Genomic DNA, 26,967 nt, shown 5'->3' with positions numbered 1-26,967 from the left:
ACTAATCACCCTGTTACTAAGCAGGATTGGAGAATGGAGCCTATGATGCCAATAGAATGAATGAAAAACATGAACCGTGTTGCATTGGCATACAGCTCATTTGTATAGCAGAACAATTACACAATAAGAACTGTTTTTTACATGCATATTATATTACAAAGCCGCAAGCTACAGTATATTGTTTCTGCTCTTACATTGCTGCAACTAACAGTTATCTTCATTGCTGCTTAATCTGCTGTTTCCTTGATTAATCACTTGGTCCATAAAATGTCACAAAATAGTAATTTCTTAATCCCAAAGTGATATCATCATATTAGCTTGTTTTGTCCACCTCTCGTTCAACACTCAAAAACCTACAAATATTCCGTTTACTGTCAGCCCAGATGAATAAAAGCAGCAAATCCTCACAAATGAGAAGCTGAAATACCGTAAGGGGAAGTTTGATATTAATAATAAAAAAATTATAAAATATATAACTGCAGATTAATTTTCTCTCGTTTCAGCTCTAGATGCAGTGATTCTGTTAATTAATCTCCAAAAGCACATGCCAATTAAGCCTCACAAATCACACAGATGAGCTTATCACATGTAGAACACTCCATTTCACATATGAATTATATTATACAGGCATGTGTGACTCCTATACACGTGCAACATGATGAACGACACCCCTTTGAAAACAACAATTTCACATATGATGAATTCACATACTGTATGTCATTCATTTGCATCATATAACATGAACTTCATATGTGGTTCTTGTCCAGTGTATCTCCATACTTGGATTTTTTCAGATAGACTGAAGGATTAAATGCTTCTTTATGGGTTGCGTTCATAAGACTTTATATAAAGATGGATGAAATGACAGCTCCACAAAAGTGAAGCCAAAACATCTCGATCGCCCCCTGGTGGCTGGCTGCAGTATAGGTCATAAATCTTGCCTCCTCCTTGTTAGCGGATGGGACATGGGCCAAACTAAATAGTCAAAGTACACGTCAAATACATTTTTCTCAAAGATGGATTCTGTCATTTTAGGTAGTTCTTCTCACGATGAAGTATGTTCAAGTGTTCATTTTTCTAATAAGTTTGGTTTTAATTAGTTATTTAATGCTATAAAAAGGAGGTGAGACGTCATGATTGACAGCTGTGAGTCTCAAACACTCTAAAACCAGCCATTGAATTAGCTAAAAATGTTGTCGATGTAAGGCAGCGAAACACTTTTTGTGTATTCGTGTGTATCCATTTAAATACAGCCAGCAATGCGCATTGAAAATATCTGACATTTTTACATGTTATTATGTGAAATGTGAAATCACATCCAGTAGCTCCACATAGGACACCGCATCAGAGAGAGCGAGGGCGATGAAGAGGAGGGAGGGTGTACGTGGATTTGAAGAGCGGCAAGAAAGACGCCATTCACCTTCAAATGACCTTTAGGCTTACGATCATGCTCTCTCCTCTCTCTTTCCCTTCCTCTCTACAGTAATTCTCTCCATTTCTTCTTATCTCTCACTCTCTCCTCTCTTCAACTCTCTCTCTCTCCATCTATTAGTCCTTATCTCTTCCTCTTTCTTTACACTTCCATCTCTTCCTCTCCCCACTTTTCTCTCTCTGACTCTCTAATGCACACATATGTGACTGGTAAAAGGATGTCAAAATGCAGTGTTGAACACAGTAAACACCTGATGCACAAAAAAAAAAGACCAGACCAGGAACCACAACTAGACAACATGGATTTCTTTTCCCCAGTGGTAGGACAAACAAATCCCCACATACACAGGTTTCCAGTTACGAAGGCTCCCTAAGAAATCTCATCACACACACACACACCATCCCCCAGCAGTAGCTCTCAGTGAGGACCCTTGAAGTGGTGGATCAATAATTAGAACAATCCTTATTACACGCTCTCATTTCCCCTTAGAGACTGAAGCTAATGTAGAACAATAGCAGCAGCATACAGTAGAGTGAGGACGCTGACGCTGTCGCCCGTTGGAGGATCCTGCACGTTTCAGGCCATGTTTAATACAAGGGTGGGGATTAAAATGGACTGATTAACTTGCGTTATATATAGTGTGTATGTGAAAGAAAATGCATGGATAATATGAAAACAGCCACCTAACATGAATTGTCGAGGTTTAGGTTTGATCAATGTGTCTGCAATCATCAATTCAGTGGACCTCGGTTGATTGGCGACACCGAAAAAATCACAAAAAAGACTGTTGTCTTGTGTCTTGTCTTGTACCATGGTAAAGCTAGTGTTAGGAAGTTAAACAGGTCATAATTCCCTCTCTTATATCTATTTTATATTGCTGTGAAAACATCGAACAACTGTATTTATTTATGTTTTCCGGCAAAAAATACATTTTACATTACATTTGAACGCATCATGATAACGTTAGAATTTACCTTCGCCTAATACTCATTTTTAGAATAAAATAGAGCTTGAATGCATCATAATGAAACTCAGTGCCACCTATGTTAATGATGATGATTATAGCTGCTAACAGTCATCCCACCCGGTACCCAGGGTACCTGCGGTACTGTAGAAAAACGAGTACCGTCACATTTTCAGCATTTTGGCATTCATTGTGTGGATTAACAGTAACTTAATACAGCTGATATGGTGTACGATGCAACATATTCTGATACGGAGATAAAATTACGGTGGATTACATGCTGCATTGCTCCTGAGAATCCCTTGTGCTTATCCAACACGGGAATGGCGGACTCCACCACCAGCAAAAACGACTACATAGAGACGTAGTTACTGAATGTAAATACACTGAATGGCTACTAAAGAAACAATGCCGACTTGACTTGACTAGACTAGCCATTCATCCTGTTCATACTGGCCATTAAAAGATCCCATACTGCCATGCTACCAATGTTAGTGCAAAAATGTATTTAGAAAGCTTATCTGATATATATTCCAACGTTACAGCCTATTTAGTATAAATCCCCTCTGTGTGCTTCCATAGACAGTGTTTCAGTGCTGAGCTGCAGTGGAGGAATGGTAACAAAAAAGAATGAATTTTTGTACTAAATTGGCTGTAATTCTGGGAGATAAAAACTTGATTTGACTGAAGTCAGACTGCTGAAGCATCATATTACTGTAACTTCAGATAAAAGTCTCATTCATAAAAGGCAGTCGAAAGGATTCACCTGTTTAAATCTCTGTCAAAGTGTTACTACAAACTGGACAATAGCCTCTTTAAAATCGCATACATTATATTCCCATTGAGTAATAAGAATGTCGTATACGCTACATCAATTGTCATTATTTCCACAAACAGAAGCTTGGCAGCCTCCTCAAAGTCACCGGCCGTCCAGCCGGTGGCCATCTTGATGGTGAAAACATTTTGTAATACTGGGAGGAGTTCCCAATGCCAATGCAATTAGCTGAGGCATGCATGAGCGCCGAATTCATTAACCTCCATCTTTTATGGGCTGGTGGGGAGGGGAGGAGGTGAAGGAGTGGGTGTGGGGGGGGGGGGGGGGGAATACGCGTGCCGGCTTTGTTTCAGCCAAACTAGAGAGTGAGTGGAGAGAAATGAGACAGAAAGAAAAGACATAGAGGAGTGGAATCTATTAAGATATACAGTATATTGATATTATTGTTTCCTCGCTTCCTGCCTGCCTACAGCCTGATGGCTCTGTTCCCCACCGTTTACTTTTGCCTTCCCACTGTTGCCATGGGCTTGCTCTGAAGGCAGCACGGGGCTCAAATCCAATTTCAACACTGCCATTCGCCTTCCAGCAGTCATTTCAATGTCTTGCTTTAGATTCACTGCTGTGATCCGGGATTCAGACCTCTAATGAACAGCGATGATGGCAAATGGCGATAAATGATGATGGCATTCGCCGTTGATTAGCGGGACGTGCCAGTGATCTTTGGAATTTATAATGAAGTGGATCGAATGTCGCTTAACCGTTGAAAAAAGGCACAATATTAGACTTCAACAAGGTGACACAGGTGCATAAAAGCTGGGAAACTGGCACAGAATATCTTTGGAAGATGAAACACTGTCAGATTTGACTGTAGAATAAGCCTGTGGAAAACAAGCTAGCACATGACCCATATAAGCCTTATGAGAGAAACAATAGGTACAGTACCGACACACACGCTGTGTACCGGAGCGGTGTGTAAAACTGGGACCTGGCAGCAGGAAACCTATGCTTTACTTAGCTCTCTCTCTCTCTCAGGGAATCCATTGGGGGCTCCTGGCTCTAGATAATGTCATTAGAAGTAAAGCAGCTTGGAGAATTAATGTAACGGGGGTTTCCCGTCCAGATGACCACTGCGGCTACTGAGTTTTCACAGACTGTCTCTCAGAAACTCTCATACAAGAAAATGAATTCCAGCATTCATACAAACTAGGGGTGTAAGAAAATATCTACACACGAGTATCGCGATATTATGTTTTGCAGCGATTCTCCAAAACGTTGTATCTATTTTTAATTGACCTCTTAAACCTGTCTTTTGGAGGTTGTAGAGAGCTCAGTTTTAAAGCTAAAGCGGAGGTACTGGTATCATATGAAACTAGAAAACCTAAGGCATACATTAGTATCAACCATGTCATACTTGAATGTCACAAAGTAAATAGCGCTCCAAAGTTACGCTATATTTTGGCGAGGAAAAACCGGCATGGACATTTGAGCTCTGACCTCAAGATATGTGAATGAAAATGGGTTCTATGGGTACCAACGAGTCTTTACAGAGATGCCCAATTTATGCTAATCACATGCAGTTTGGGGCAAAAATCATGCAGTTGTTTGCACGCAGTACAAATGTGTTATTTTCGCCTATTCTAAAATGGTGTATTTGAATATTTCTGCATACTTGGGTCCATAAACAGTCTTATAATTACATAAATTGGGTATGACTGGAAAGCTGAGACTCTTGTGGATCCAATGAGTCAAACTGTATTCATGTGTAATGATATTAGTCCCCATAGTAGCCATTTAACATAGTGACTTTTTTTTAACTCAGATTTTATACATATGGTGATGTGTTCTTTATAATATGACAATTTTCCTTAAATTAGATTTGAAAAAAATCACAATATATCGCCTTGCTTACAGTGTCAAAATACTGTTTATTGCAACATATTGAATCGTTACCCCTGTATCATGATATGAACTGTATCGCCAGATTACCAACTGCCATTACATAGCCCTAATACAAACACACACAGATACATAGAGGTGTGCTCTGTCTCTCTCCTCTCTCTCTCTCTCTCTCTCTCTCTCTCAGGTTAACATCCCAGTAATCCCAGGGTGCTAATGGTAGGGACTTTATCTCCCTCTGTGCTGCTTCCCTAACGATACACACTACCAATACGCACACACACTACACCAAGTTGTTAAGCATCTGTACCAGGGATCCCTCCCCAGACACCCTGGACTCCATTAGGCCTACACTGAACTGAGCGAACTCTGATAAAAGCAGCAGGCCTCATGTCTGACGATGTCTCATCTCCCTCACATGCACTTTGTTGATCTATTTCTGCATTTTGATAGTCAGTTACTATGGCTGTGTCCACAAATTACTCCCTGCTTATACTGTGTAACCCTCCACCATAACATGGTGAATGTGTTCATGATATAGTGCCTTCAAAGATCCCCACAATGGAACAAATAAAAAAAAGTGATGTCCATGGCATGTACACTACTTTCTGCTAACAATTCCATAATGCAATGTGTCACATTTTAGAAATCCACAAACTGATTAATAAGAGTCCAAACTCTCAACTTACTGCTCACTAAACTACGGAGTGTAGTTAGGAAGTAGCGAGTGACACAGCCTATGTCTCAATGGACTGCATATTATGTTATACTTTGATATTAACCCAAACAGGAAACAGGAACAGACAGGAAATAGAAGCAATATAAACTATTAAACTATTTTCTGGTGACCTTATAGGCATCTGTGATCCACGTGAAAACAAAAGTATTCACTGCACTAATGCTTGAGGTACAGGACTGGGATCTGCTATCACTCCCAAATTGATTGATTGGCAGATCTTTTTATAAATGGATTAACACTAACCAACATTCAAAAGTAATAACTACACATTAATGATTCAATTACTAATTACAAGAACTGAACATCTGAGCTAGTTAACGGACATACAGTAATTGGAGTAAGCATCAAAAATGACATGTAATGTATTTCAAGTGATGTTACTGAAGGACATTTCAGATATGTACACGCCTTAAATTAACTTCAAGACTCTTAGAGGATATTTTGCAGCATTTCATGACATATACAGTTAGAGATGTTCCAATAACATTTTTTTCTTCCTGATACTGATTCCAATAACTGAACTTGCCTTATCGGCTGATACCGAGTACCGATCCGATATGGCAACAGCAGAGTGAAGGCTACTGTTTTGGAGCGATGAAGAAAAACTGATTTCCGGTTAAACAAGTAGATTTTTTTCTGGGTTAATGAATTCTGGTATTGGATCGGTGCCTAGACTGGCGTACTCGCCGATACCAGATACTGAATTTTGGGTAGTATCGGGTGCATTTCCGATACTGGTATCGGTATCGGAACAACTCTATATACAGTAATCCACCTGCTTGATGACTAATGCAAAAAAAAAAAGCCCGAATGGGAAGACGCACCACTCTGCATTTGCAAGTGTTCTCTACAAACAGTTTTGTACCTGCTCCGCCATCTAAAAATAGTGTTTGTAGAGCTGTGAAAGGAGTGAGTCAAAGCAGTTTGTTGCACAATGTGCACCAAGACGACCATATCGCTTTAGCTACCAGACAGAAATAAAAGGTGTGAGGCTGAATAATGGAGGGGAACTGACAACGTAACCTGTGACTGTAAAGTCCTTTTATCTCTTGTATAGTCTTTCTGCACATGTCGCTCTTTCGTAATGTTTCTCTCTGACTCTGACACCTCTCGGTCAGTCTGTTCCCATCTACTGCATACTGGGACACAGTGACAGTTGGCAGGCCACCAACAGGGGTAAACAGCGCACGAGCAAGGGCAGCCAAGGAATAAAAACCACTACTGCGAATCTATATGTGTGACTGACAGCAACGGCCTAAAGTTCACATCCCTCGAGTAAACACAACTGACAAACGAATTAACTTTAGTGTTCGACTTTGTTTTGTGACAGTGTATCGTTAAAAGGTAGCAGCACGAGCCAAACAACAGCGCTAATGATGAAAAGAGAGAGATGTGAATGGACGAAGAGAAACCAAGCCAAAGGTGAGGAGACAAAGACACAGAGAAGGGAATGAGGGAGATATGTGTGAGGACAGAGGGAAGGACGCACGGCAGGTGAGAAGGGAAAGTTTGTTATCCTCATGGACGGTGCTGGGCACAATCCAATCAATACAACTCTCTCCTCTCCTCATCATCGCTGTCTCCTGTTCTCTTCTATGAAACATGACCCTTCATAGGGACTATAAACCGCCTATGCAGATCAGCATCTCAGAAACATCATTTTCACACGCACACAAACACAGATGAAAGTAGAAGGTAACTTGACTGAGAAGTAGATCCGTAAATTCACTTGACCTTATGAATCTTTTCCTTTTTTTGGGGCCATGATAGCTCACTTCTTGTTTATGCTGAGGTCAAATAACGTTGCCAGCAGCATAATTCAAAACCAGGCCCCCATGGGCGCAAAGTTCAGTAAATGTCACTGTTATTGAATAGATCTCTCACGGTCAAATCTCCCAACATTCAATACGCAGAATGCAATGAATGCTTTCTCTAAACACGAGAATAGTCCAGACAGTGGGGGAGTTTATTGTAATACGTACACCTTTGTTTTTGTTCCTGTTTCCATCAGTAGCAGCTTATAATTTGCTTTCATCTAATATTAAATGCCTCCCTTTTTGGTTTCTCCCTCTAGTCTGTCTGAAGCACATGCAGAGCTGACATTGAAACAGGGTTCACCGCGTAACTGACATGTAAGACAGGAGGATAAGGAGGGAGACCCACGTGCATTTCAGTTCCTCCTCCATCATATGAAAAGCTTTGTCATCAATAAATCACTCGTGTATGCATTATACATGGCTGTCTGTGCATCCAAGCACACGCACGCACACACACACACACAAGCAAGAACCCGTAAAAACCCACTAAAGCACTCACACATCTCCAAGTTTTTTTGCATCTTTGGCCTGTGTTTGTCCCATTTTATAACACGTGTTCTTATTTGTCATTTTAAAAAACGAACGCAAACGTGACCTCACACTCTTCGCAACTCCCAGCATTCACCCACAACAAGGTTAAAATACGCCTATAGGAAGCAATGATTAACAAATCTGCAGAGGATGATCACACTGTAACGACTGACCACCTAATGTCTCGTTAAAACAAGGAAGGATGTGCAAATATTTAAGGAAGCCCCCGTGTGACGTAGTTTTACTAAACGGACTGACAATATTAGGAAACGTTCAAAAAGTCTAGAGGCAGGGAAACAAAACGCTCCATGTGTCCGTGCAGCGTTCGCCTCATCTGGAGACGGGTATAGCTATAAGATCATCGTGCACAAACAGGTGAAATATATTTTTGACTTTGAGCTATCACGTGTATGAAGACATATACACACACACACAAGCATTATGCAAACTCACACCTCACATGCATACCAACAATGAAAACACACAATGAAGAAACACTATCACACACACGCACATTCAGTGCACAAGGTCAAAGATGCTCTTGAAAATGGGACTAGTGTCAACTGAAAACAGAGACTCCACACGTGTCTTGATTTATGCGCAGATATGAACATGTACATGAATGTATGTCTGTGTGACGAGGCAACCTCCAGTTGATCTAGGTAGTCAAGCTGAGGGAGATGTAGCACACACGCACAGAGTCACGCTCCGATGCTGCTAGTGGAGCGGAGCAGATGAAGCCACCAGCCAGCCAGCCCAGCCAGCCAGCCAGCCCTCGTCTGTTACCTTTCTCTTTTGTTCCCGGGACGCTGCTCTCCTGCTCTTCCTCCGCTTCTCCTTCTCGTCCTCTAATGCATTCACATCCACTTCCCCCCGATTCTTCTTCAATTGGGAGGCCGCGTGAGCCATGATAGGCTATAAAAAAATTTGTAGAAGCACCACACACTACACACGCGTGCCTCACCTGAAATCCCAGAGAAGTTCAGAGGCTGTAATTGACAAAACCGGGATCTCAGAGGAAAAAATCGGGGTAGAAAAGGAAAGGGGGGGAAAGGGAAGAAAAATGCCCTCCTTGAAAAGGAGAATGGAGAAGAGTAGGGTATCTTTTACATTTGTATGTATATCCTGTGTGTCCTTTCTTTTGGTTGTTGCTCTGGTTCTGGTATTCTCTCTCTCTCTCTCTCTCTTTCACTCTCTCTCTCTTTTTTTTCAAAGTGATGGAAAGACGGGAGAGAAGAGACAGCAGCTTCTCCTCATCTCCTCCTTCTCCTCCTCCTCCTCGTGTGTCATCCGCTGGCAGTGTGGAGAGGAGCGCGTCCAGGAGAGGTGAGGACAAACCGGATGGAGAGAAAAAGAGACACGAGCATCACCAGCACAGAGGTGGAGAGAGGGAGGAGAGAGAGAGAGAGAGAGAGAGAGAGAGAGAGAGAATGGAGGTGGAGGGAAGAAGGGAGGGGTATGGTTACTACGGCAACCACGCTCTGTTTCAGTCCGTCCTCTTAAACGTTTCTTTCTCTCTCTTCCTATTTCTCCTTGCTCTGGTCCCTGCTGCTGTATACCTCGCCTGGTGCTCCACCATGCAGACGTGTGTGTGTGTGTGTGTGTGTGTGTGTGTGTGTGTGTGTGTGAGAGAGATACACTCTGAGAGAAATAGATGAACTGTGTGTGTGAGAGAGAGAGGGGGGGTGTGAGTGCATGAATGAAGCAAAGGCACCGGTTAGGAAAGCAAAAGGAAATGGTGGCGGGGTGCAAAAGCAGAATGGGTGAGTGTGTGCATGTGTAGTGTGTTTGTATAACCCCCCTCCCCCCCCACCCCACCCCACCCCACCCCTACTACCTATCTACTATGACACACACACACACATGGATACACACAACCAGCTGTAGGTGGCTGGGATGGGGAGAACATGCAAAGGACACGGGTGATGGCGAAGAGGGAGGGAGGGAGGAGAGAGACTGGACGATCCTGATGGGAATAGTGCACAAATATCACACACACACACAAACCAAATCAGAAACCAGTCAAGTGAATGAACCAACCAGGCAACAAATTAATTAATAATTTAATGACTGCAAATGTCAAATTTAAGAAATAAATTTCTATTTCCCTTATTTCTGAGTCTCTGCGCTTCTCTAACCTCAGTGTGGTCATCCCACCATCTGGGGTCATAGACACCGTGATGGAGAGGTCAAACGGGACCAGGGGAGCTTTTGTTTAGCAAAAATCACTCGGGTCTTTGTTGAAAACAGAGGAACAGAGGAGGAGGAGGAGGAGGAGAAGAAGGATGAGGAGGAGGAGGAGGGAGAGACAGGAGAGAAGATCTACACAGAGAGAGGAAGAGACAACAAAAGATCCCGTTTGATTTACTGTGACTGAAGAGGGGAGAAAAGAAAAACACGAGACGTCTTATTCAGGATGTCCTTCACATCGGCCGTGCTCACGTCAGACATGGCAGCGTGGAGACAGACAGAGCACGCAGCGGCCATCTTTATGTTTCTTCCACCCCCCCCAGCCTGACTGCCTGTGTGTCAGAGGCACCTATGAGCCTGGCGGGGTCCTGTCAATACCGAGAGGCTGCCTCATCACATGCCTGTCTGCTTTGGGTAAAATCTACTGTGCCTCTGACTGTACATATGGACTACATGGGACCCATATGGAGAAAAGCTGTGAATGAGAGGAGATGATCGGTCACTGCTGCTAGAGAAAGAGGAGAACAACCCTCCGGGGACAGATGACAGGTTTAGCCGGTGGACACCAGTCGTGTAACGATGTGAGCGTGAAATTCCCCCTTTTCTCTTCCTCAAATATATTCATTCATCCTCCCCGTTTCATTTTTTTTTCTTTCTTTTCAACCCCAAATCCCAGCCACCAGCATGAGGGGGGGGATGAAGCTGACTTACAGCCCCCATCATGCATCAGGGGGTGTCACATTATGCCAAATTATCATGCGGTTGCTAGGCGAGAGCCAATGGGGTGGCTTCAGGGAGGACAGGATGGATGGATAAGGAGCGTGGAGAGGTAAGAAGAGAGATTGGGAAGGGAGGGAGCAGGGGGTGGGTGCATGTGTGCAAGTGTATGGAGATGCATGGAGAAGATAACAGGGCATATGTGCACATGATAAACAAATCGCTATTCTGGAGAAAAAAAATGTCCGAGAAGAGATATGCAAAGAGGAATCATAATGAATGAACAGGAAATTACAATCCTTCAATAGAGCAACACACATTTTCTGCAGCTGAAGGAAAACGTTGTGAAGAAACGGCCCAGAAACTAATTGTGCAAAAACAATCGTTTACTATAGCTGCCAGTTCAACCGCCTTTTCAAAAATTCCTCCATTGATAAAACTCCATTCACAGTGTGATAGCCAAAAGAAGACCATTACCTCCCCTTAGCCTTACTCGTAGTAAAAGCCACTGCCAAGGTGTCCTATATTTCAAACACCAGCATTTTGCAGGCAAAGAAAAAGCCTGTCTACTACTACAGAGCAGAGTTGGCTGGTGGCCGGTGAACTCTAGAAGTGGACATTTATTGGATGTTTTCCACCGTTCTCCAGGCACTATGCCATACACACACATACACACACATACAGCCAGAATAAAACCAGCCACTACCAGAACAATAAATCACACACAAAATGAAGAATATGTTGCATCAGTGCATTGTTAGGATGGTTATTTTCATTTAGTAGTAGTAGTAGTAGCAGTAGCTATTATTAGAGCTTAAAGGATTACTCAATTAATCAATTAGATGATTGACAGAAAAATTAATTGGCAACAATTTTGATAATGCAATTTTCTAGATCAAACAATCAATAGAGAAATTAATCATCTGATTAATCAATAATGAAAAACAATTGTTAGTTGCAAATAGGGCCATCAATCGATTAAAATATGTAATTGCAAATTAATCACACATTTGTTATCTGTTCAAAATGCAACTTAAAGGGAGATGTGTCAAGTATTTAATACTCTTATAAACCCGGGAGTGGGCAAATATGCTGCTTTATGCAAATGTATGCATATATTCATTATTGGGATTTAATTAACAACACAAAACAATGACAAATATTTTCCAGAAACCTTCACAGGTACTGTATTTACCATAAAAATATGCTCAAATCGTAACATGGCAAACTGCAGCCCAACAAGCAACAACAGCTGTCAGTGTGTCAGTGTGCTGACTTGACTATAACTTGCCCCAAACTGCATGTGATTATCATAAAGTGGGCATGCATGTAAAGGGGAGACTCGTGGGTACCCATAGAACCCTTTTTTATTCACATATCTGGAGGTCAGAGGTCAAGCGACCCCTTTGAAAATGGCCATGACAGTTTTTCCTCGTCAAAATGTACCGTTTAGTTTGGAGCGTTATTTAGCCTCATTTGCAACAAGCTAGTATGACATGGTTGGTACCAATGGATTCCTTAGGTTTTCTAGTTTCATATGCTGCCATGGATCTTCACTCTATTTAAAACTGAGCCCGCAACAACCTTAAAATCGCAAGTTGTGTTAATGCATTGAGGAAATTAGTGGCATTAAAACAAATTTGTGTTAATGTGTTATTATCACATTAACTTCGACAGCCCTAAATTGAAGTATTGTATTAATCTCACACTGACTACACAAGCAAAACCAAACTTTCTAAATCCTCGTATGTTTTCAGATGCCCCTGAGACCGTGTTGCTTGGGTCAGTCAGTCTCTTATCTGTGGTGAGTTGCCTTCTCCCCAGTCTGTGCATCTCACTGCTGCAACTCCCACGGGTGCAACAAGACCAATCACAGCATCAATGTCATTGGCCTCGTTGACCTCCGCAGCCACAAAGGTGTGTCCCTACACACTAACAAAAACAAGCAAAGCAATGACAGCATCTGGAGGGCTTGAGCTGGACAGGTTACTGGAAGGTTACGGAATAACCAAAACACATGAAATTACACTGATATCTTTAATTGAAGGGTTACAGTCGGTTTTGACAGGAATAGTTTTTGAATGGAGCTGCAAGAAGTCGAGTGACCGGCTTTCATCTGAATTTAACTGCCAATTTCTTGTCCTGCCCATGTTAGGCACAAGTTCCTGTGACATAGAAATGAACCAAACATCGCTTCCCTGTGGTCATTTTACCACCTCATCTACATTATTCATTTACATCCACAAACACAGTCATCATGCTGCATTGTAGTGCACGGACTGCAGTTTGTGAATGGACAAAGTCACAAACTGTAGTGCATGTGCTGTTGTGTATAATATAATAAGAAGGGAAAATAATGTCTTTACTTATTTATCTGCCTCACATTTATTTTTATTTTATTTTTTATTATTATTATATTTTTATTATTATTTAATTTTTTACATTCTTTTATTGTATTTTTTTTATGAGCTTTATAATTTATATTAGCACATTATTTGTTTTTTCACACTTTATACATATATTATGATATGTCCATTGTCATTTTATTGTTTCAAGTGGGTAGCGTTCTCATGTCATGTGACTCCGATTTTAAATTTGAACATCCGTTCTCACCATACTACACTCCCTGAAGAAGAGTTGTTGAGTCGAAACACGTTGGTGGGTGTTATCCATGTCTTAATAAAGGTTTTTTAATTGACAATCAGAGTGCCTCGGTTGTTTTCCAGACTGCCATCCTATACCAGGGACTTCCATTCAAAGTAAGCTGGACAGTCACTGTTTTTATGGTTATTTGACTACTTGCCCCATCCTTGAAGAGCACCTGTTTTTTACCTCAACATTTCCAACACATAGTTTCCTGACCCAGTGCAGCACTCAAAATTGTTTCTTCATGAATCAAACATTGCTTCCTTGTGGTCATTTTACCACCTCATCTACATTATTAATTAACATACACAAACACAGTCATTATGCTGAATTGTAGTGCAGTGACTACAGTTTGTGGATGGACAAAGTCACAAACTGCAGTGCATGTGTTGTCATGTATAATACGATGAAAAGGGAAGATAATGAGCAGTGCATCCTCTGTGGTCCAGCTGGACTGCACTCATTATTTGTACTACACTGCCCTCTAGTGCTCAACAGCATCAACAGTCCCAAAATGTCCTCAAAGTGCACAGTTGGCCTGATAAACAACATTTATTAATAACAAAAAGGTGTTGTTGCTGCCATTAGAAACATAATCAACACCGATATATTAACATAAACTGAACTGTGATCAAACAGCACCAAAACAAGGGTTGAATTCAGGCAACATAACCTAAAATGTACAATATATGAACACATTTCACCTGTTCTTCATGCACATACCGTCACTCATAAAAGGAACTCTATTTTCAAGATTTAAGATGTTTGCCTCTTAAAGCTTTCACACCTGAAACACAAGATCTCCACCCAGATTCAAGTTTAACTTTACAATGTGAATCTCCTCCTTTCCCCTCTCTGCTGGCACCCCCCAAGTGTGGAGACATCTTCGTCTGCTCTGACTGGACTGGAAACGCCTCCAGGAAGAAGAAAAAGAAGGTAGAGGAAGGAGAGTATGAAAGGTGTGAGGTCAAATGGCAAGTGGTTTTAGACTGACGGGAAATAGATCCACCCACACAGAGAATCCCCCCTACACTACCACACACACTTGGCCTGAAGGCTAATGCATCAATACGGGGGTGAGAAGAGGAGTCGGATATATCATAAAAGCACAGTATACAAACAGAAATAAAGGGTAAGAGAAGGGAGGTGGAGGCGATATCTGGATGGAGTGAGAGGTAAAATACAGGCAGAGCAGTGCAGGCAGAAACAATGTAGAGACAATTAAAAAATCCATTAAGGACATTTAGCACAGAAAACATAGATCAAAACAAATTAATCACCAAGCATCAATTTGTATTCATATTCCACTGTGGCTCTGCCAGCCTCGCGGTATCAGACAGTGTGTGAAGGATGTTTGCAGCCTCGACATTAAGGCCACAGCTGAAGGCAAAAGACGGTAGTTGTTTTGGGGAGTGGTTTTTTTTATACTCTCTTCATCATTTACACATCCTCTCTGACTCAACCAAACACACAAACTGGGTCGCACTCACACACACAATCTCTCCCCCACACCTTCTATTTTTCTTATCACCCCCCCCCTTTGTTCCTCTCCTCAGTCGTCATCTAAATTACTCTAATGTCTCCCCTCCGGATAAACAAAACACACCATGAGATGTGCGCTTTAACCCACTTAGCTAATAGCTACCAATAACCTACCTAAATGTGTGTCACGACCAAGCAGTCCCCTTCAAACCAGACCAAAATGTCCTTGCATGGTTTCCCCACTGAGGGGCAGACAGACATTCACAGTGGAGGGGATAACACACACATATACACTCACACACACACACATGCTCACACAGGCAGGCTTTGAGGTGGGGTCTTAAACGGCTGACTGACTGTTCTTTTGTTAATTTGGTGAGGAGAATTGCTTAGCAATGGTTATGTTTTCATATGCAGTGATAGGCAGAGAGAGAAAGATAAAAGGGAGTTGCACTTGCACACTCACATATACAGATTATGTGGGTCATATTGAAGCCACTAAATGAATTTATCAACAGGAAAAATACCAGGGATGCACCGAATACCAATACTCGGATATAATAATAATAATAATAATAATAATAATAATTGGATATTGGGCTGATACTGACTCAAATAACTGGATTGGTGATAATGGGGCCGATCTATTCAATATAATTCTATATTTATATACTATATACATTATATACTGAAAGGTTTGACCAATTTGTTGCTGCATTAACCAGGTTTACACTTGAATTATATTTCCTGTTAATTTTGAAGATTTTTTACCAAGTTGTTGGTGTACAATTTATTATTATTATTATTATTATTATTATTATTATTATTTTTGTTTTAGATTATTTTGGGCTTTTTGCCTTTATTTGATAGTGACAGTGATTGTTATGAAAGGGGGAGAGAGAGGATGACACGCAGCATAGGGCCAGGGGTTCGATTCGAACCCTGGGCCGCTGCAGTAAGGACTCAGCCTTGGTACAAAAGTACACAATTTATTATTCTAATAATAAATAGCAACTCAATAAATCTATATCTAGATTTACTTGTTACATTTTGTTTTACAAAGTTAAGAAAGCAACGTTTAAGTCAAGCCTGATGTTGCATGATACATAAAAGAATGATCCCAGTCACTTCCACACGGTGAGGCATTCAGCTTATTAATCAAACACTGGTATCTGATCGGTTGTCGGTATCGGCCGATACCTAAAGCCCAGGTATCGCTATCGGTATTGGGACTGTAAAAGCCGGATAGGTGCATCCCTAAAAAACACTTTCTGTTACTGAAATGTGGTTACAATGCAAAGTGGGAAGATTACAAGGTTAAGGATGATCAATGAGAGAAAAACAAGCCCTCATGTCACTATGCATAAAGAAATCAGCTAGAATTTAGATCAACTTAAACATCAAAGCATGCTTTTAAAAAATTATGATTCATGTCGTGTTAACTGTGAAGCAGGCAGTGTACCTACTAATCCACCGCTACACAGTACGTTACAGGTTACCCCAGGATAAACCACTGGGGGCAAGTGGGATTTACACATGAAACAAAAAGGATTGGATTTATGTTTCTATTAAACCAGTGGACGGTTTTGCAGTAAAAGAACAAAAGTTAGGTTTTCAAGCACATTTTCAAGCATTTTAAAACCACTATCTGGTTTTGGTGGAAGTCATGTTTACGACTCAGAAACCACTTGCAAGCAAAAATTGCAATGTATTTCAATTTGAACTGCCCAAGAAAAGGTTAATTCATCTTGACAATACTGTGAAAATGCTAGAAAAACCGGTCACATCTATGTTGCGTCATCTGCCATTTCACCATGAAGCCAGTGTTGTGGAACAAAGTCACTATGAGGAGAAGCGAGAAAACACAATCAAGAATTTTAAATAGATTGGAGCTTTTTTTTTGCCCGACAATATCTCCAGGCTATTGCGATGACTTCAGTGGGCTATCCGAATAACAACAAGAACAAACACTGTTGTCTGTTGATTAAGAATTTCCGTTAATCAATGGGGAGTTAATTTCTTGGCTGAAACAAGTGGCGGTCTGACTGCGGCGTCTGTGCAGAGGGGGAAGTGATCCCTTTTCTGTTTTACACAGAAATGGCAGCAGAAGAATAAACAATTTCACGGTCTGTTGGGGACAGTTATACACGGCGTTGCACAATCACACCCAGTTTCTTCCTATTCATAGGCTGCTTTGTATCAGCATACCGGACTGCAATAAGTCATCTCACCGAGGCACAATACAGCTACGGCTTTAAAAAAGTAGGCAATGTGTCGTACAAAAGAGCGAGAAACACAATTGGTCATCTTGGCCCTGGCAGTGTCTAAACTCTGCAGTGATGCAAAGTTCCATTATATAACTAACAAAAATGTTCAATGGTTCTCCTGTGCTCTTCTCTATTAAAAGTGTCTCTTAATTCTCAGTACATTGCTGTTATGTTGTCCAGGAAATGGACAGAATGATTATATTTGTGGCCAGTGCTCGAAGTGGGCCGGTACTCACCGGTATCGATACACTACGTCTTATACACTACTTTTCTATAGCAATAATAATGGTCCAAAATGATGTCAAATTGTATAGTTTTAAGTCAAAAACCTTCAAATCTTGTTGTTACCGGAGGACCCCAAAACCCAATATCTCCTAGTATCTTTTATGCGCTGCAGAAATTCCGAATATGTCTCTTTATCTTTTTGCATAATATGTAAGAGCATCCTGACTGGGACACTGCTCCTAAAACCTGAATGACTAGCTCACACACCTCAGCTCTGCATGCATACCTGCCTGTCTGTCTGGCTGGTGTTGATTCAAGGCTATAGACATCCAATAATATATTACAGAATAATACTATAGGCTACAAATAACACAGGAAAGCACTTTAAGTATTAACACTATGAGTAAATATACACACCACCTTAACCCTGTTTCAGTTGTAATATTATTGTAATATTATAGGCCTATAATGCTTAAAGAAATCATAAATATATAAATAGGAGCAAGAGATTGCCGATACCGGCTGATACGCACGCCAACATGTGAACAAGGGGAGTACTGGCACTTATTTTTTTCCACTTCAAGCACTGATTGTGGCTGAGGAGAAACTTCAATTTGGGCATTAATAAAACACAATTTCCTGACGGTAACCATTACGAGCCGGCCTGAGTGGTTTTTAATTGAAAACATTAGGAAAAGAAAATTGTGGTGCTTTTACTTTGGTATCATGAATCTAATGGGAGGGCAATGGAAGATGAAGGAAACAAAACAAAAACAAGGAAAGTGGAGGTGTGACTCGTTGACAAACTTTATCTCAACTGACGGTGAGAAACGATAAAGAGAAAGAGAGAATTAGCAACCTGTTGATGGCTGACGGAGGTAAATGATGAAGGCCTCACAGGTCATGACCCTGTCACTCCAGCCAATCACAGATCCAGCATATAAACCTCTGGGATATGCCTTGTCACCACGGCAACTGTTTCCGATGATGATGCAGTCCCTTAACAGTTATAAACAGAGTCCTCAGGAACTCTCTGGTGGGTGAGTTGGTGGGATATTCCGGGAGCATCAAGAAAACAAAAGTTGCCATGGTTACCGGAGGTTGATTTTGCTGACGTGGGAATTAGGAGGGTGTTAAAAGACTGAGAACTGCGACAGATCTCTCCGTAAACACAACACACTTAACGTTGTCATCAATGTGTGCAAATATCGGTTCATAAAAAAGTGTTTTGGCATTATAGGTGAGGTATCTGTTGTATGAAATTTTAGTTATTGACTTGTTTTGTCTCAGTGTTTGTCGTTACTATAGTTGAGAATTATTGTGAATATGAATTTCAGATGATATTGTAGTGAATAGATATATGTGGACTCCAGAAAGAGTAGCTTTTGTTGTTACAGTAACTAATGAGAATTGAATAGTCTCATTTATTATTCATATGGCATTGTCCAATTTTATATTTTATAAGTTATGTTTATAAAAAAGTGAAGAAACAATATAAAAACTAGTGGAAAACTTTAAAACACAAATTTCAACTTTAACACAAATTGCAGGGTGTTCATACTGTAAATGTACAGGCTCCCTTTTCCACAATACAACTGTGCATTTAAAAAAAAAAAGACAAAAAGACAACTTATGTTATAAAATTATACTTCATAATGCATTGTGAAAAAACTGCAGTACTTTGTTGCTGCAAGAGGCATTGAATTTAAATGTTTTTTTTTAAATAATGAGACAAAATGATGCAACCCAAACAGTTAGAGATTTTTAGGCTGTACTTTGTGTGCCGTGCTCTGTGATTTGGAGTCTGATCAAAGGCGAGCACAGTGCCTTCCTCCCATGCGAAGCAGCAGAAGCCACCAGCACCATATGTGTGTGCCCATCAGTGGGTCCACATGCCATATGCCTGAATGTGCTGGTGTAATGCTTTCTCTGTGCCAATCAACTCACTGTCAGCTCAGCAATTGGAGTGTTCATTAGTGCAGTCCTGGGGTGGGGGTGTGTTCATGTATATATATATCTATATGTGTGTGTGTGTGTGTATGTAGTTTCACATACTGTACGTAATGTGTCGGTAATGTGCAGGAGTTTCATGTTTAAACAGGAGTGTGTGAAGCCGTGTGTGTTTGTGCAGGCGTAACCTCACCAGACCCCGTTACTGGAATTGCAGGAGCTGTGTGTTTGTGCAGCCTTGTTACTCTCCCTTAGCCGCTGGGCAGTGGAATATCCTCCCCAGTGTCGAGTTTCCCCGTCATGATGGGATCATAGAGAAGTGCCAAGAAGCGATGCGCCCAGGGAGCCTCGCTCACTCTCGCACAGTACACCAGCCCCATATCAAAGTATCATCACACACACGCGCCCGCACAAACACACAAAGCAACCACCTGGAAAGTACTGCCGGACCCAGAGAACCCCCCCCTCCCCAGTCTTGTGTTACTGTGTGAGTGCACACACATCGAAGCACAGACAAATACATTTGCACACACACTTACACACTCATAAGCCATTGCTTTTCTTCACAGAAGAAAGGTCAGCTGCCACCAGAGCATTTACAGTCTGCCTGGAGATATTTACCATACTCCCAAGTTTCTGGTATCACAGTGCACACAATAGGCATTTGCAAAGCTATCACAAGTATTTTGAGTGTGTCGATGCCTCTAATGTTGTGCCAATACACCTAAGGCTTATTGGCCAACATTCTGTGCAAGTGATTTAAAAAGATACTGTACACATTGTGTCATTAAAGATGCTCTATACGATATTCAGAGCATTAATATAGCATCAAACAACTATTTGCTATGTAAAGATATAGTGGAGTAATGTCTACCTGAGCAGAGAGTGAAGTCGCCCTCCCTCTGTGTGTATTGTAATCCGAGCTTCTCCGTGTTTTGTTGACATAGCCGGGGCCGGCCGCGCTTTTTAGCGCATGTTCATGCACGTGAGTATGCCCCACTAGCTAGCTCACAGCTGCCACTCTGCATTGCTCTAATAGCTAATACCTCCGGTAAACACTTTTAGCTCTGTCAGCACTGTTGCCGTGTTTTGCACTGTTATCGCTGTTAGCAACGTTAGCTACGAGCCGTCAGCTCAGCCGTCGCCATGTTGAGAGCCGTGCGGATGCAATAGAAATGCTCCCAAATATCGCATTTTAGCACCTTTAAGTTGCAATGAATTCAAGGTTTCATGCATGTCAAAGCAATACTCAATGAAATAAAGCCAAATAACCAACTGTAAGATCAATGCCAATTTCTCTATTTTTAGCAGTATCCTCGAAGCAAGGTGACATATAAATACTCACTACTATCAGTGTCTCAGTGCTATCAATTACGACGCTCTGTTACACTTTGGGAATAGTCCAGCAGGCAGAATTTTAAGTGACAAGTCTGCCTCCAAGTTCAATGTAGACAAATTCCATTCAGCCAAAACTGTGTTTGCATTTCCAAAGGCTCTCTGTGACCAGATAGATATACTTCCTGGACACGTTTCCTATCAAAATATACACATGCAGGGTGCAGACTGGAATAAAGCCAACTAACTGGAATGAAGCCTGAGTTTTCCAGTAGTAACCTCTAGCCTAGTAACAGTAAAAGCAAGGACGTTTGATCACACGCAGGCTTCATTTTCAATCGCTGGAATGAAGAGGCCGGGTGTCGGGCCAGAGGTGCTAGCCATCCAGACAGTTGGTGATGGAAATGTAGCACTACTACGCTTAGCTTAGCTCATCCCATTTCTCGTACTAGTGTTGCCAAAAGGTCGAGATGCCGTCTGATATGGTATCTGGGGATTAGAGAGCATGGAAAGGTTACAGATGGGGTTTATTGAAGTTTTAATTGGATGCAAATCAGCTAATTGTGTTTGCACAGTCAGAGCTGAGCTGCACAACTCTGTAAACTACATGTGCAAGCAGACATGCTGCACATTCAAACAAAGTCTGGGTCACACGCACGCAATAACCTCATCTTACTCACACCTTAGCAATGATCACCATGCAAAAAACACTCACACGCTCACTGGATCCAAGGCACGGGGTTGGAAAAGATAGAGGTGGTGTAAATGTCAAGTCCTCTCACTAACCACATTACAAAGTTGAAGACTGTTCCCCAACATTTCCATCCTATGCCCTCTACCACGCATACTTTACATGTAAAAAAAAAAGTGTTTCACCGAAATATGTCAGTGAAACACTTCAGGAAGAGTCAAGCAATAAACACTATTTATTGAAATGCTGGTACAACCACTTAGTGTACTCAAATACTGTCCTGACCAGAAGAAGCCCATCTATATTCAATGCACTGATGTGGTTTCATAAATGTGGAGCTGAGAGCATCATTTATCTCATCTTAGGTAGCTCAGAAAACAAAACCAATGTCATTCAGCGAGATAAGCCTTATAAGTCTGCCAACATCACAGAGAGGCTATCATTCGCTCTATCACTGAAAGCAATAACGCAGAGAGACAGAGAAAGAAAGGAAGAGAGAGAACTTATCAATGTTCTCCCCCATAAGCCATAAAGCTGTGAGATCTTGCCAAGTCTGATAAGCAACATCCATCGCTCCTCTCTCTCTCTCTTACTCATTTCACCCCACCCAACCCCTCCCCGCTGCTCCGTCTTGACAGCTGAGGCCCCGGTCCCACATCAGTGGAAATTTCCTGAAATGTCACTCCAGTAGACGGCCTGAGTGATTGTATAGTGTGGGGAGTATTGCTGCGAACGCCATACACAGGCATACACACAATTCTCCCTCAGCCCATTGTCCCTAGTCCCCACACGATGGCTGTCACCCCAAGTTCAGCTCTTGGAGGCAAAATTTGTCCGGCCATGCGCATCTTTCTGTCTCAAAACCCCCACTGTGGCTCGCCTCCCTCAACCCTTTCATATTGTGTCCTCACCTTCTGGTCCTTAGAGTTCAACCTGTCATGGTAACTTAGTCAGGTGCCTGAATGAAAAGGTGATGGGTCAGAGGGGAAAACAGGAAGTCTATGTCTTTATGGTTAGTATAATATAACGTTAGGAAATTGGCTTAAAAAATGCGATTCACTCAGACTAACCACTTATAAATGCTCAATAGGAAGGTTGGTGAAGTACATCTTTGAAGATGACTTTACCTACACTGTCTATATGTTGATTAATCAATAGCATTTACCATGTTCACTATCATATTTTAGCAAATTAGCATGCCAATATTTGCCAATTAGCACTAAACACAAAGTACAGCTGAAGCTGATGGCATTGTCATTACTCTTGTAAATATTGAGGCATTAAACAAAGTATTGGACAAATTAAAATTTTGACCTGATGACAGTGCTAGATGAAAAGTTAGATAATCACCAGAGTGATTACAAGTCATAATGAGGGGAACACAAATGCCTGTACCAAATGTTATGGCAGTCCATCCAACAGCTCTTGAGACATTTCACCAACAAATGTGATCTCTGGCGCAAGATGAAAAAGTCAGAGGATCATCAAAGTCAGTAGGATTCATCCTGGAACATGGATGTCTGCACACAATTTCATGGCAATTCATCCGATAGTTGTTGACATATTTCAGTCTGGACCAAACTGGCGGACAGACCAATAGACAGACAGTGACATCTCTAGAGCCATGCTGCTAGGGAGGCTAAAAATGAAACAGAGCGAGAGTGGCTGTGACTAGGGATGTAGGACAATATTGATACACATGAGTATCGCGATATTATGTTTTGCGATACTGTATCGATTCTCCAAAACGCTGCTCCAAAAAAGCTCAGTTTTAAAGGTATAGTGAATCTACTGGTATCATATGAAACTAGAAAACCTACGAAATCCATTGGTACCATGTCATACTTGCATGTCATGAAGGAGGAAAAACTGGCATGGTCATTTTCAAAGGGGTCTCTTGATCTCTCACCTTAATATATGTGACTGAAAATAGATTCAATATATACTACCCATGTGTCTCCCCTTTACAGACATGCCCACTTTATGATAATCACATGCAATTTTGGGCAAACCCATGCAGTTTTTAATATATCGCCTTGCGTACAGTATTGCAATATATCACAATATATTGAATTGTTACCCCTGTATCATGATACGTATCGTATCGCCAGATTCTTGCCAATACACAGCCCTAGCTGTGACAATGCAGATTTATTATTTTGATAACTATCTCACACAAAATATACTACTTGGTAAACTAGATCAGGTTTTGCAATAGTGTTTCACCTCAGTAGCTATCGAGGAGTGACAGCCACATGGATCCTGCCTACTTGACCTCACCTTGACTACATCAACACTGGCTTATCTAACTAGCAGATAAATAGGTTACCAGTGTCGTCTAATCAGCACAACCACAGCCCTGTTAGCCTAGCATTAGCAACTCTCTGGGCATTTGTACTGTAAGTAGGTCTTCAAACAGGATCAAAAAAAAAGGTCCATGTGACTGGGCTTTTAAACTCACCCCTTCAACTCCTTGCATCTTCAGTTAATCCTCACCGTCTCTGACATTGTCCGCGAGTTCACCAGGTGCAAGAAGGGGAAAGTGTATGGAAGGCCGTGAACAGCCGGGACAATGAGGGCGTGCGTAAAGCCCTGCCCAAGTTCAGCTACAAGTGGCAGCAGGGGTTACAGGCAGTTAATCAGACAAGCGGTAATCTAGTTAGGAGATCAACAAATGAGCCTCTCAGTGCTGGAAAGGAGGACACAACCCCGCAGACAATAGAGCGGGTCAATGCCATTGTGTATGAGAACAACGGGTGGGATGGAAAGGGAGTGTTATTGGAATAATTCAGATCAAAATGAGGGCCGAGTGTACAGCAGGAGCACCAAGCTGTGCCTGCTGGTGGGAATTTCTACTGGAATCATTTGTGTTGGACTAATTGTTGTGGTGACTTCATGTCTCAAAGCAACACCTTTGAAGTTGACAAATTGTGACTGTTCATTTGTGTGAGTAAAAGCATAATATTTGACATTTTGGATGTTTGAAAAAAATGTGAGTCAGAGCACTGGATGGGGTCTGGAAGTACTACAACCACCTGCTCCTTCTAATTAGCAATGTCAAGCAATTGTACCGTTCACAAAGCGTCCGGCTGTGAAGGGCTATTAAAAGGTAAGTGGCGGCGACTGGCAGCACGTATGACAAAGCCAGTGACCACAGAAGGGCTTCAGGATTTTCCACACCTCTTTCGGTCTCCATGGAAACAAGGACAGGAACGTTCAGGCACACGGGAGCCGCGAATAGACCATCGCAAGGGAGGAGAAAAACATGCGTCCTGCTACTGGCATTGTACAGACTCCAGTCCAGATGTTTTCAACCCCCCTGGAATCAAAGTGTTGTTTATACGCCTCTAATTCAGAGTAGGCCTTCTCAGTGCACACCTGATGCCTCCTGTCTTTGACTGTCTGTCTTCTATACAAGCCTACAGCCGGATGAAAAATATGTCAGACACAACTGCGTCTGGCATATTTAACTACCCTGCCAATCATTTTAATCCATTTTAAGCCAACACAGAAAGGGTTCATATTGCCTATTTAAGCACATTTTGGCCTCTGCTGGGAAAAATTTTCTTCACTTCCAGCTCCAAAACAGGATATAGACGCAGTCTGGTGATGACTAAGTGCTTATAACTGTTATAGTTCCCATAAAGAAACTGTTATGCTTCCACGAAGAGCATCTGTAAACCGTTATAAACACACTTAGACAGTGTTTGTTAAACTTAGCAGTCACAGAAGTGGGAAATGGCTTTTGCTGTCAACCACATGCAAACAGTGGCTGCTCTGCAACGACCGAGTGCACGACCCTCGCTTAAATGACAACGCATTAGATTAAAATGTGCAGTTTTAAATTTAGTTTTAAAACAGTTGGCTGTACGGATACGGACCACATCTTGTGCAAACATAGTTCAGTCTAGTTTCATACAGCCACATGCTGATGAATGTTTTGGAAGGGAACAGATGATAAAGTATCACTGGCTGACCCAGACGGAGGAGGTGAGCGTCTGAGACGAGGGCACGGACAGAGAGAGAGAGAGAGAGATGTCTTTTCACGTCAACAGCAGGAAACACTATCGTCTCCATCTGACCGGTATCATTGCTAATGCTATCTGCTGTACTTTAGAACCAACATACAGCAATGCAACAGTAGAAACTAGAGATGTTCCGATACCATTTTTTCCTCCCGATACCGATACCGATACCTGAACTTGTAATGATTCGATACCAGCATGATAAAAAAATATATAGTTATTATAGTTATTATTATTATTATTATTATTATTATTAGTATTATTATTATTATTATTATTATTATTATTAAACAGCTGTTTACTACAGACCATGTATGTATGTAATATGATTACTATCTTTGTTGTATGGCCTGGCTCCGGTTAAACCCTTTGTAGAACATGAACAAATACATATGTGGAATGAATGCAATAGAACTTTCTTTTATTATTTGTCAGTTTGTCAGTCACAAACAACATAAATAAATGAAGTTAGGAATAAATAACAATTCCTTATTCTCTTAGCTGTCTCCTCAGTGAACAGCCTGTGTGCTAAGTTGTCCTGCAGGGTGTAATATTCACACTAGGAATGCACCGATACCGATACCAGATCGTATATCGGTGACAATAGCGCTGATCTATTGAATTCAATTCTATTTTCATATCCTATATACGTTATTTACTGGAATTTGAATTCCTGTTTAAGTTTTCACCAATTTATTGCTTCATTAAAAATGTTTATGCTTCAATTGTAAATCCTGTACATTTTGAAGATTTTTTACCAAGTTAATGGTGTATGATTTATTATTTTAAAAATTTTAAAAAATTCGGTAGATTTATATCTATGTATTTATTTGTTACATTTTGTTTTACAAAGTTAGAAAAGCGATGTTTAAGACAAGCCTGATGTTGCCTTACAAATAAAAGAATGATCTCAGTCACTTCCACACAGTGAGGCATACAGCTTATTAATTAAATACTGGTATCGGATCGGTACTCGGTATCGGCCGGTACCCAAATCCCAGCTATCGTTATCGGGATTGAAAAAGTTTGATCGGTGCATCCTTAATTCACACACCCTACTAGAGTACTACCACCCCTCGAAACGGAAGCCTTACATACTGAACATATCGCCGTTTTCCACTCATTTTCCTTGCTCTGACTACTGTTACCGTTACACTCTCCACTAGCACCGTACTGTTATTGTTTGCTCTTGTCACATGACAAACTACCTGCAATCAATTCCTCTTCGCTGCTCTAAAACAGTAGTTGCCGGTGGCAGCCATGATACATCCAGGGCGACAGCACA

The 26,967-nt window shown here is 41.4% G+C and overlaps 1 protein-coding gene across 5 annotated transcripts in view; it reads right to left on the bottom strand.

Annotated features, from left to right (window-relative positions):
• Window positions 1-24,260, bottom strand: part of ank3a (ankyrin 3a) — a 137,523-nt gene extending 113,263 nt beyond the window's left edge. For 2 of the 5 annotated variants that reach the window (XM_037781966.1, XM_037781968.1), the window contains exon 1: window positions 8,941-9,527. In XM_037781966.1, the coding sequence (XP_037637894.1) occupies window positions 8,941-9,063 (123 nt within the window). In that variant the 5' untranslated portion in view covers window positions 9,064-9,527. Of the gene's footprint in view, window positions 1-8,940; window positions 9,531-24,118 lie in introns of those variants that run through there. The other 3 variants (XR_005208499.1, XM_037781970.1, XM_037781973.1) reach the window with 3 other exon arrangements.
• Window positions 24,261-26,967: the final 2,707 nt, after the last annotated feature.

Source organism: Sebastes umbrosus, chromosome 10 (assembly GCF_015220745.1).
Source record: "Sebastes umbrosus isolate fSebUmb1 chromosome 10, fSebUmb1.pri, whole genome shotgun sequence".
NCBI classification, from domain to species: domain Eukaryota; kingdom Metazoa; phylum Chordata; class Actinopteri; order Perciformes; family Sebastidae; genus Sebastes; species Sebastes umbrosus.
This window is presented reverse-complemented; position numbering and strand designations above follow the sequence as displayed.